General features: G+C 37.1%; 1 protein-coding gene across 3 annotated transcripts in view; it reads left to right on the top strand.

The window, feature by feature from the left end:
- The window catches only part of NUP50 (nucleoporin 50), a 16,829-nt gene extending 4,108 nt beyond the window's left edge, over window positions 1-12,721 (top strand). Inside the window, exons 2-9 of one of the 3 annotated variants that reach the window (XR_003987453.1) lie at window positions 113-210; window positions 1,234-1,317; window positions 3,852-4,044; window positions 5,273-5,923; window positions 6,884-6,962; window positions 7,900-8,018; window positions 9,355-9,464; window positions 10,118-10,202. Coding sequence is in view for 2 of the 3 variants with exons in the window: in XM_030448855.1 (XP_030304715.1) it covers window positions 142-210; window positions 1,234-1,317; window positions 3,852-4,044; window positions 5,273-5,923; window positions 6,884-6,962; window positions 7,900-8,018; window positions 10,118-10,320 (1,398 nt within the window). In the remaining variant the exon portion in view is untranslated. Of the gene's footprint in view, window positions 1-112; window positions 211-1,233; window positions 1,318-3,851; window positions 4,045-5,272; window positions 5,924-6,883; window positions 6,963-7,899; window positions 8,019-9,354; window positions 9,465-10,117 lie in introns of all 3 variants that reach the window. The other 2 variants (XM_030448855.1, XM_030448864.1) reach the window with 2 other exon arrangements.

The following is a 12,721-nucleotide window of genomic DNA, read 5'->3' as shown; positions in this document are numbered from 1 at the left end:
TATGAACTCTGATTCCCATTACTTGCTGTGATGCAAACTGAAGATAATTGTTGCTTAGATTTTAATTTCTGTGTAGTTGATTCTATGTTGTGTGTTTTTTTTTTCCACACAGGTGTGGTTTTTTTCCACAAGTGTGGAAAAATGGCAAAGAGAATTGCAGAGAAGGAATTGACTGACAGAAACTGGGATCAGGAGGATGAAGCTGAGGAGGTAAAATACACATTAGATTTCCCTTCCACTACAGGCAGACCATATGGCAAAGCAGCTTTTAACAGTTAAAATGACATCAACAACTTAGGGGAAAAGAACTTTACATTTCTAAAGGGAACCCCAGGCTTGTTGAAATGCATAATGCTTTTTAATTCTTCAAATGTGTGATGGTATTCATTGAGCTCACAAGAAGAGCTGTTTTGATTTATTGAGATAGTTGGCTCTAGCCTTCATTGACATAACACAGTAGATAAATTTTTTTCATGTCTCATGGCAGGTTTAAAGGTCAATAATAGTTAAGTTCAGAAATGAGGAGTGCTTAGCTGAATGTCTCTATGCAGCCAGAAGAATTAAGCAGTCAAATGATACATTTTATCTGATTGTAAAAAGGCTTTCATGTTTACTGTCTCACTTATTTACTGTTTGAGTGTTATCTTTAAACTGGCAGATTCTGTGCTACTAAAATATTTCATGCTTAGGCCTATAAAATATGATTATGCTGCTAGTACAATTAGAATAATTTGAATATAAGAAAGTTTAACTTCCTCCTTTATTGTGGGGTAGTAATTAGGCATTAGCTGCTTTTGCTAATACTTGACCTACAGCAGACTGCAGGAGATTGACCCTACATCTCAATTTACCTTCTTTAAACTGAAGATTGTTTGTAACAGTGCAATACTGACAGATTACCTTCAGCAAGTATATATTATGTCTTTGTTAAAAAAATAAATAAACTGAAAAATAGTTGAATTTTTGGCATAATAAAATTAGGACTGCACACAGGGAAGTGTAATGCAGAACAAGAAGTTTTGAAAGTATCAACTAATTATACAAGTAGCTGGCTAGATAATAACAGGACTATATTTTTTTCTGTGATGGATTTTTTTTTTTTTTTTTTGGTACTTACTGGTTAGAGAGAAGTGTTATAATTGTGTTCAAAAACTGATCCCAGCCATCCCCTCAGACTATGATGTCTGCATATTCTGAGAATTTCACTAATGATTCTATAACTTCTTCTTCAAGGTGGGAACCTTCTCTGTAGCAAGTGAAGAAGTCCTGAAGAACAGAGCTATTAAAAAAGCAAAGCGCCGAAATGTTGGATCAGAGGTAATGGGATCAGTAAGGATTAATGTAGTTTTACTCAGCTGAAAATATGACATCCATGTTTTTACTTATTTGAGCTTGTAATAGTAGTATATATAAAGCTATCATTTAGAAGGTACGTGTAACTAGTCCACCTCATACATGCAAATTAATTTTCACTCACTGCTCCATAGCAAGAATAAAGCTAGAATGAACAACAGGTAATAACAGTGGTGTCCCAAAACAGGGCTCTTCACTCAGTGTGCAAAAAACAATCATCACACAGAGTCAAGATCCTTTGTTTTATTCCAGTCCTTGGCAGAAAAGGGTGCTAGGTGGTAATTCTCATTTTTTAATAACAAAATAATGAGAAAGAAAAAACTACAGAGAAGAAAAATGATGGGTTAGTCATTCCTTTTCTTATCTTGAGGCTGGTGGTGTCTTTGGTTTGAGATTAGGTCAGGATAACTAAGGTCTGATGCCTCCTCCTTCCCCCATCAACTACACAAGTCCACCTGGCAGCAAAACCAGGAATTTTTTTGACTGTTTACACTTTTCTTTTGACAACACAACTTTTGACTGGGTGAAGGGAGATGTGTACATTTGAAGTATAAATGCAAGAGTTTCAGACACATCTTCTAAAGATGTAAATAGCATTCAGTGGACTACTCCAGTTTCATGCTTTGCAGAGATAGATGTTACTAAATCAAAGCAATCAAAAGACTAGATCAATTCCAGAGAGCTGATTTTGCCAAATCTAACTGTATAATCAAAAGAAATTAAAAGTTACTATGTTTTTGTAGTGGAGGGTTGGGGAATGTCTCAGGCAGACACTAACGAAAAGCTAAAATATTAAGCTGTTCTGAGAATGAAAAAGATGTCTTTATTAAGAATGCTGTTGCTTTTATTTCAGGCATTTTTTTTTTTCTGCATTAAGTGTTTTAGGGCCAGTAACAAATTGAAAGTTAGTTGGCTGTTGTCCTGGTAAAAGCATTAACCCAGTTCAATCAAATTCTAGTCCTTTCAGAAATCCCTGATACTTGCTTTGCCATATATATATATGTATATATATGAAATATTCTTTCAGCAGTGCATGCCCCATGTTATAAACTGGACAGAAACTTTACCTATTACATTGATGTTAGATTGAACAGATTAGACACTATTATGGGCTGGATAGTTTTTGCTGTCCTTTTGGTCTCCCTCTTGCTGTCCAGGGAATGTAAATGAAATATAAATGAAGAATCTGTCTAATCCCACTTTGGCCTATAGTAGTTTTAGCCACAAATGTGGTAGAGGATGCATTTAACTAAAGGAAAATTAACTGGGAAAAGGTGATGCAAGAAATAATCCACAATGGATTGGGAGAGATTTTGGAGCAAATGGAATAGGAATAATGTCTGAGAAAGGGGACCAGATGATTGCAGAAGAAATACTCAGGAGGCTGGGAGCCAGCTGTGAAGAGAACAAAGCTTAAAGAAGAGCTAGGATAGGCTGGACAAAGTCTGCAAAAGCAATGGCAGAGTAGCTAAGGCTGTGTAAGAAACCTGTAAAATACTTAACAAAAGAAAAATGTGGAATATATTGATGTCCATAGATGAAGCAAGCAGAACGTTATAAAGAAAAAGACTGTAGTTTAACTTGAGTGTCCAGAGAAAAGGGTAGGTAGGACAGATCAAAGAGAGAATAAAAATAGCTACCTAGAAATGAGAGTGCTACACAGCAAAAGGTAAAGCAGAAAGAGAAAGAAAAGGAGCCCTTTTCCACCAGGTTGTAACAGAACCTAAAATTGGTAATTTTTCCTATTTCTTCAGTGGCAAAAGTGGATGAAACTGAAGTTTCATTAAATTCTCTTTTCCTCTGATGGCTTTCCAGATACATTTAAAGTCCCCTTCCAGTAATAAGTGCTCATTACCTCAAAAGACATTAGGTGTAGTACCTAGAAGTGGTGGTGTGCCTGTGTGTTAATCACACTGTATCTTTTACAAACATGGAAGAAACTATATGATAACATGATATGATTTTAAAGTTAGCAGTTTTATCTAGGTAATGAGAAGGATGTATTTTGTTATCTAGTGCAGTCTGTCTTTATCTCTCCCATCAACCATGTTGGAATACTTTTTTACGTCTTAAAATATATATAGGTAACTGCAAAGTCTGCTGTTTTGATGGCTGAAGTTTAATTAGAGTTGTAAATACTAAATGTTGCTGAAAATAAGCCTGCAATTACGTATTGCTATGTAATTATTAAAAGAAAACAAGATGCTAGGAATTTCTGAAGAGGTAGTCAAGCACCTCTGCTGCTCTGAGCAACTCTTCCATATCCACTTCCTAGATCTAGTCTATTTTCATACCAAACATCTGAGGCTTTTAAAAATAGTAGCACTGTGTGTCATAAGGAAGCTATTAAATTTGTTACATAGTTGACTTAAGAATAATGCATGAAATCACACACTGAACCACTGTAAAATAAATGGAATATTACGTGGGCATAGGATTTTTGTGGAGGACATGTAACTGATTGTCTTTTTTTTTTTTTTTCCCCTTTCTTCCCCCAGTCTGAAAGTGGAGGTGCTTTTAAAGGGTTTAAAGGCTTTATATTGCCTTCTGGGAAAGGAGGAGGTGGCTTCAGTGGATTTGGTAATGGTGCAGGAATAAAGCCTTTAGAAGGGCTGTCTAATGGAAGCAGTAGTGTCTCAAGCACTCCTTTCAGCAGTTTAAAGACCACCTCTGAAACACAATCAGCATTTGGTAAGTTTTAAATGAGCATACATATTTATCAACAAATTCAGATACAAAATCTGTGGGCTTAATAGTGAAAAAACCAAATTCAAACAACCCTGTAGTTTTCTTCTAAGGTTTTAAGACTTCATAAGATTTCTTAAAAAGATTTTAGACTGCTGAAGGGTTCAGTTATCAAATGCATACAGTAAATTCCTGTGTGATCTAATGCTGGAGGGGAAAGCTTTATAGGCACAAATGGGAATGGAAGACATTGGCATAATAGTCATAAAAGAGCTGAATATCATAATACAACTATTAACATATTGCAGTTAAATGATTGTCCCAATTATCCAAATTTAATAATAATTAAAAAAACCCTAATGGAAAATGTCCATTTAGCAGGACTGCCGTTTCTCTGTGTGATTTTATTTTTTGAAGGTCTTGTTTCTCTGTTTTGCAGTTCTTAGTAAATATATGCTGCATACCTGAAGTCTTAACCTTTTTCCTTGTACATCTTACATTGCAAACAGCCTTACTACAATCTCACATTTATACCCACATTTTAAGACATTTGAAATATTTTGCCAAATCTAACTGTAGTCTCATGTTGTGGTAGTCCCCAAAGAATATTAGTTTTATGTTAACCATGCCACAATGTCTGAGGGTCAGCATGCCATGGAATACAAATGCTGGAGTTTGGAGATTGGAGTAATTTAGATTTCAGTGAGCTTAACTAAATTGGGAGAAACCTGTATCTTTAATAAGAATTTTCTTAATTAGCTTATTAGGGGGCTTATAGGGAAACCATTTTAAGAAGTGCACTATCATGGGCTAGCATGTTCAGAGTTTTTTAAAGTACAGGTAACAAGACATAACTGAGTATTTTGTTTTAATAAACATTACAGCTTGGTAAAGCTTGAATTAATATTTTGAGAGGTTTTGGTGAAATACAAAACTTTTAATTTTAAAATTTTTTAATGGCCTTTTGTAAGATTTCTTTGGATTATTTTTTTTTTTAATACCTGGAGCTGTGTGCTCCATGTACTAACTTACTTGTCTATACTTGAGGGGCTTAGATCTGTTTCACAGCATCGTGCATTTAGTATACTGGTATACAGTGTTATAATAAAAGACATGGTACCTAACTGAGCAAGAAGGAATAATTTGATTAAGAAATACTGAGGATACAGTTTATTTTTTAATGAATTTTTTCCTTCCTGGAAAGATGTTCTAAATCACGTTTTCCTTCTAATAGGATCCACAGTGTCAAATGGTCCTGCTACTGCTGCATTTACTGAGAAAAAGGCTGCAAGCCCAAAAGCTAATGGTGGCAGTCAACCATCCTCATCTGTCTGTGCTCAGAGTAAAGTTTGTAGCTCTGGTGTTTACCACAAACAGTTAGCATCTTTAAACTGCTCAGTGCGTGACTGGATAGTTAAGCATGTGAACACAAACCCTCTGTGTGATCTGACACCCATCTTCAGAGACTATGAGAAGTATTTAGCAAATATTGAACAGCAGCATGGAAGCAGTACTGATACTGGCTCTGAAAGTGAAAGCAACAAGACACCTGGATCTCAGGCTGTTTCTGCATTTGGGAATTCAAAGTTACAGCAAGGATCAACATTTTTGTTTAACAGCAAAACTGAGGATACCTCGGACAAAAAACCTGAAGCTGCACCAGATAAAAAAGACCCCTCCCTAGGAGCTACATCATCTGCCTCATTTAATTTTGGCAAGAGTGTTGACAGTTCTGTTTTGGGTTCTCTTGGTTCAGGAACTCTTAGTAGTTTCTCATTTTCTCCTGGCTTGTTTGGGAAAGATGCAAATCAGGCTAAGTCTGTCACTGCAGTGTCCACCAGTGCATTGGAAGCTCAGACAGAAAGTGGCAATAACGATGACAAAGGTAAATTCTTTTCAAAACAGTGATTTTAATGTATATGACTTAAGAATACTGCAAAGATGAGATAATACTAAGCTGAAATAGATAATAATTGTTCTTGAATTGAAGAGCTGCAAAACTGTACCACTAATTTGAAAATATCTGTCTTACATACTGCTTAAGTAACACTAGAAGCATTTGGTTACCAAAACCTTTATTTCTGTCAGATTTATACTCTCTGTAATTGAACATAGTTATTAAGCTGACTACAAGACATGGGGAGATGAGATTTAAATCAACTGGTATGTTCATCTTTGAGCCTGTAGGAAATCTCAGCCCTGCTGCTATTTCCCAGTAGGTTTATTAAGAGGTCCCTTAAATGGGTGAGATATGGAACAATTTCATACACTAGACTGTAAGGCCAGTAAAGTTGCATCCTACCTGATAGTTTTACTCTGCTGTCAAGCTAAGCTGGATACAGTAAGACAGCAGGAATTCTAGCAGATGAGAGATTGGAAAGGCATAAAACTACCAGTATCTCTTGGTTGTCTTGACTGCTGTTGGTTACCCTTGTCCCAAATTTTGCTGGTGGAAGTATTTATTATGCTTTAGCTGAATGTATTTGTGGAGACTTCTTTGAAACGTTAAAACTGTTTCCCTCTTGACAAAAGGTTTTGACACAAGTTTGACCTGTTAAGCTTTATACTTTTTGGCTTTGTTTGGTGGGGGTTGGGTATTTTCATACCATTTAAATTGAAGATGAACATAAAGTTGCTTGAGGGGATATGGCTGAGTGAAGACTTTTTTCTGTAGCTGAAGCTGCTTCAGAACCCAATCTAATTTCAACATATTTTGGGAGTAATTGACATGCATATGCCAAAGGCACCATGCATAAGCTAGTTCCAACACAATGCCAAAAACACCTTCCAGATCATATACTTACAACATTAACATACAGAATGTGTTAAAACCTTTTATTTAAAGGAGGAGAAGAGGAGGAAGAAGAGCCACCAAAAGTAATTGTTAATGAAATAAAAGAAGATGATGCTTTCTACTCAAAGAAGTAAGTGACTTTAACTTGAAATAGGGAATAGAATCAGAACTTTGAAAATAAAATTTATACCTGCATATTGCTATTCTTCACCGCTGCAGTGCATAATTAATGATGTATGCATTCTTGGCTTCCTAGTTAATAAGGCTTGTTAGGAAAACATATAAAGTATGATGTTTCACTTTTAGAAAAGTTAATTACATACATGCTGCCTTCATTGTGTTTTGTAAATTTAAATTGTAGGGGCTTGTGCCACAGAAGTAATGTACTGTACTTCTGAAAAAAATCAGTCAGGTGCTCAGCTATTTGCATATTCTGAAATAAGACTCATCAAAGGAAAATGCTGATAGTTGAATGAATGATTGAATAAGTTGCACCTTGAAGTTCAAAATCAGACTACCTCTACTAGGAGCAGTTTTTCAAAGCATGGTCAGTAGTCCAAGTAATTGCATGTCTGCAATTAATACTAACTCTAATTAACACTTAGCACAGAATTTATCCTACAAAAAGTCATTTGCTTTATCTGAGAGAAGGTACATGGTAATTAACGAAGAATGGAATTAGGTTTATTAGAAAGTCACTTAAAAGCTTTTAAATTTTACTTGACAGTCCTATTAACTTCAAAATGATACAGCAAGTTCTTAAGGTTCATTCTTAAGGTTGTGTTATTGGTGTTTTTAAACAGTAGCTTTTAGTTGTATAGACCCTGAGTACAAGTTGCTGTGATTTTTACTTTTCACTGAAAGTAATAGAATTGTCATTGCAATACTGAAAGAACTAACTTTCTGATCTGGAAAGTGTGTTTTAGAACATAAGATAAAGAAGAATAAACATTTATGTTACAGCCTGTTAACTCCTGATTATTAAACTACTGGCTTAATGCAAGGAAATGCATTTGTATTTAATCTCTCCATATCTGTACAAACAAGTTTGGTGGCTTTTTAAACAGGTGCAAATTGTTCTACAAAAAGGATAACGAATATAAAGAAAAAGGTGTAGGAACATTACACTTAAAACCAGCAGGAAATGAAAAAACTCAGCTCCTAGTTCGAGCAGATACCAATTTAGGTAAGTAAATGTCTTCTGCTAGCAAGTCTTGATGTGAAATTCCCTGCTAAGCATTAGGATTTCTTTTATTTTTTTTTTCCTTGCACCTCATAACAGACACAGTTAGTGAAAACGTTTCTACTTTTAAAAAAAATAATTTCAAGTATTGAACAAGCATTGGCTGCCACTAATGATTATTAGAGTACATGAAGCAGTGCAAGGAAGTAAAAGATCATAGTGTATATTTGGGTATTCCTCACCCCACCCCCTGTGTTTTAATACCTTTTCTCCATTCCTGACTTGTTGAGTGGCTTTGAAGCACAGCTTAAGATCCACAGTGAAGTATCCTTGTATCATGTGTGATGAAGAGGAACAAACAGTTCATCTTGAATGTGTAACTAGTTGGCCTTGTGGGCAGACACCCATTGTACCTGGGGGTAAAGGGGAATGTGAGGTATATCAGGCATGCAGGATTTTGCTGTGTGCATTGCTCTTAAAATCCATGCTGAAGTCCAGCTGTTTAACTGTGTTTTACCTAACTTCAGCTGGATCACAAATTGTAGGATTAGAGTAACCTGCAGTGTGATAGTTCCTCAGAATATCTTTGGAGATGAACATTAATACATATAGCTAATTAAAGAGAAACACCCCTCCTCCCCCCCAACAATTTCTTTCCTTTTAGAAGTTAAGGGATCTTGACATACTAAAGTTTTTAAGGTGCAGTGTTCTGGCTGAAAAGTGGTTACATGTTCAAACTACACATCAGTGTTTTGATATGCATTGTTGAGACTCTGTGCTACCCTTTAATACTTAATTTCAGCAAACTTACACATGGAGTTGAAAACTTCTGTAGAACAGAGTCAGTATTATGCTAGTAGAAGACCTGCACTGTAGGCCACTGATAAATCTCCCCCCACGCTGCAGGCCCATTAGGGACAGACCTGGCAAGGCTGGCTGGAACTCCTGCATTAGATACTTCTAAATCATCAACTTACTTTAGTGAAGACAAAAGCAGTTCTTGGCAATAAAACTGAAGGCAGATGTATGGCAGAGTTGTCAGTGCTTTCAGCATTTTGTTGAGGATTTGAGTATGTTGAATAGAGCAGATGAAAACCTGATTTCTCCAAGTGACCCACTCTTTACCCCATCTTGATTTTTCACTCAGTTAATGCTAATTTTCATGATGTTGATTCACATTCCCTCTACCTTCATCTGAGGCGATGCTTTGGGAAATCTTTTTTTTTTTTCTCCATCTCACACAATTAAGACATTTCAGCTTGGTATTTCCAAGCATTGGTTTCTAGAAGCTGCTGCAGTCATAGTGATGCACACTTTCCTTTTTGCTGTCTTCACCCAGTGCTGTAGTCCTTTCCTAAAATCTCACTGTGTTGAAAAACTGAACTGGAAAGGAAGGCGGAGACTGAGTTTTCCCTAAATACTACTTCCGTGTTCTGAACTATTTACCAGGTTTACAAAACGTGTGCATCTTCTGTGGAAGCAGATTTGAGTTTGTTTGCAACTGCTTTAATAGACCACTAATACTGAAGCTGTCAAACTCACTACATAATTTAACAAGTTGACATAGAGCTGTTATTAAAAAACAGTGGTAGACCACATCAGATGTGCTGTATGATTTGAGGATACGTAGTGCTTTATTCTACTTCAGTTTGGCCAGTTTTAGATTAACAGTGTCTGGATGTGTTAAAGCTAACTCTCTGCTTCTGCTGATGAGCTGTGCTTGATGGTCAGAATGAGTAACTTGCATAAGCATAAACTAAGCACTGTGACTGGAGTCCTCATTTGCTGCCTCTCCCTTGTTTCCTTCCCTTTTTCCTGTGTGTCCCTCTTATAATTTGAAATTCCTCAGACTCCTCCCCCTTTAAAAAAGGAGGACACATTATTTTCAGAGATTTCCTCATTCCTAATGAGAAAAGAAATCTGTCAGAACAGTGGCCATGAGCAGATGGCTTAGGGAAGAATAAGATAAGTATATGACATTTTTTAATTGCCTTCCTTCCAAACACAAACTTAAATCCTATTTAGGAAGTGTACTAACATCTGTATTGCTGTAAAATCTGAAAAATTACTAACTGTAATTTTTTTTCCATCCTCATATGCAGGAAACATACTGCTGAATGTTCTAATTCCACCCAAGATGCCATGTACAAGAACTGGAAAAAACAATGTTCTTATAGTTTGTGTTCCTAATCCACCAATTGATGAGAAGAATCCAGCTGTTCCTGTCACCATGTTAATAAGGGTGAAAACAAGTGAAGATGCAGATGAGTTGCACAAAATCTTGCTGGAGAAAAAGGAGGCTTAAATAAGTTGCAGTCAATGATCTGAGGAATTATTGCCAAACTGCTGCTGCTCTTTTTTCTTCTATAACTACACTTGAACACTTAACTCTTTACTCTAGTAAGAACTGTTATAGGAATTCTGGAAAAATTCTGTGAGGAAAAGCTAAACTAGCTAATAAAGCTTTACTAGAACACAAGTGTTGGACTGTGCTCCCTCATTTTGCAACATCTAAATGCAGGACCTCTTCTGGACAAAGCACATGGATTTAAAGTGTCTGTTTTTAACACCAGTCAATTTGACCGAATGGAAGGAAATCAGAGAACAAAAAGAATGGTACCAGAGCTTTCTCACAGACTGTGGTACAATCCAACAACCTCCTGGGTTGTGAAGGGAGGGTGTTAAAGTTTAACTGTTGAAACTGTTTCTGGACACCAGATTTTTAAGTTTAATTGGTCTGTCATATTCTGGTGGGACTGATTTTTCAAACTGTCAGTGACAGCACTGTACCCCAACACCAGTGACACTCTGTATTGTACTGTGTTCCAGTTCTTACAGACTCCCGTGCTTCTGGGACTCAGAGACTGCATCTCCAGATTCTTAAAACTTGCTTGTGTAGTGTTAGTAGTGTTAGAGAAGAACTGTCAGTTCTGTTCTTACTGTAGCAACAAGCTAACCATGTGCAATAGTACAAGCAGACAACTGGAAGACTGTTTTGTCTTGGACCACAGCCACAGCTGCCACCCCCTGACTTGTGAGGAGTCAGAAGCAAAGTGTTGCACTTCCACTATGGTCCCTCTGAGGTATTCTTCCCTAATCCCTTGGGCTAAAACTGAAACCTAGCTGAGGTAGAGTTGTAAATGTTGTAGGTGTCTTGCTACTTGTACTTTTCTGAAGATAGCTCTTTTCACGAATTTCAGGATTTTTATAGATCTTTGTATTGCCTCTGGCCATTACCCAGAATACATGAGCAAATGGGGGTGTGTGTATGTGTGTGTCAGTAATTATTTTTCCTGTGTGCTAAAGCTATGATGCTTTACTTGCATTACATGAAGTAAAGCAGAAGTTTGCAGCTTTAGGACAAGTTTCTCTGTTGCAAAAGGAGGGAACAGGGATTAATCCATAACTTGGTTTTCAGCTGTGTTTAAATTACCATGTTGCAGTAAGTTGTGGATCAGAACATCACTCTGTTCTCAGTTTCAATCTCATTTTTCTTCAGACCTTGTTTGGTTATTTAATCTTTTTCAAATCTTATTTGCTGGAAACTTCCCTAATAATTATTTTTCTGCTTCACTTCCAGCTCTGGAAGCTCTCCAAGAGCTAGATGTTAGTATTAAACTTGAACTGCTCTCTGTTCTGTCACGCTGACCAGCTCTGGGGACACAGAAGGAACATGCCAACCTGCCTCTGGCTGTTGTGGCACAGGAAAAATTCCATTCCTTAAAGAAAAAAAAAAAGCAGCATGACACAGTCATCATAGGGGATCTGGAAGTCCACAATAGTGGCATCCTATGGGTGGGAAGAAAGAGGGAGCAGCATTTGATGAGATGCAGCACATCTCACCTGCCCCCCACAGCTGCCTTTAGTCCTCAATCACTGCACAAGTCAGGTTATGGCCTTTTAACCCCTCAACTAAAAAGAGGAAAAAATTTCTAGGAGTTATTACCCCTCTTGACCAAAGCTCAAAAACCAAGGCCTTGGATAACATTTCAGCTACACTGAGGTCACAGGAACTGCATTTTTAACACTCGAGTGTAAAGGGAGCTGACATATAATTTCAAACACTATTTGAAGTAGAAAGTGGTGCCTTTTTGTTTTTTTAAACTGGCTCAGTACTTTAACGTTAAAAGTAAGGGATGCTACTTTCCTCAAAATTACATGCTTTTTGATTTTAAAGTTGCTGATACCCATGGAGGCTGGGATGTTAATTATGTATGAATGAAAAGCAGACCATTGCCTGGAAGTTTATTATGGACTCAAGTTTAGTGTCCAAGGGCTCAGTTAATTTTGCATTTGTGTTGTGATTGCAGTGCCTCAAGCTCATCTCCCTGCAGGAAGGGCTGCAGGCAGGGCAGGCACGCTGAGTGCTGGCAGCAGATTTGTTACCCACACCCCTTGAAGGGCAAGGCTGTACAGATTGTACCAGGGCTCTGGGGTTTGTGTTTGTTGACTTCCAAAAGCCCACAGATAGGTAACTGTTACTTCATCCATTGAAATGCTGACCAACAAATGAGACAAACTGCATTCTACCTACCCTTAATGACTTGCCTCCAGCTTTGGGTTTGCCTGCACCTATGTGGCTCAGTTCTAAAGCTGTCAAACTGAATATTGGCTCTGCTGTGTTATCAAGGGTGGACACTGAGGGTGAGCAGTGAGTGCAAGGAAAAAAGCAGCAGAATAATAAATTCTGTTGGAATAATTAAACC

The sequence above is a fragment of the Calypte anna genome, chromosome 1, assembly GCF_003957555.1.
Source record: "Calypte anna isolate BGI_N300 chromosome 1, bCalAnn1_v1.p, whole genome shotgun sequence".
Taxonomy (NCBI): Eukaryota; Metazoa; Chordata; class Aves; order Apodiformes; family Trochilidae; genus Calypte; species Calypte anna.
The sequence above is the reverse complement of the archived record's forward strand: the minus strand, read 5'-3'. Positions and strand labels throughout refer to the sequence as shown.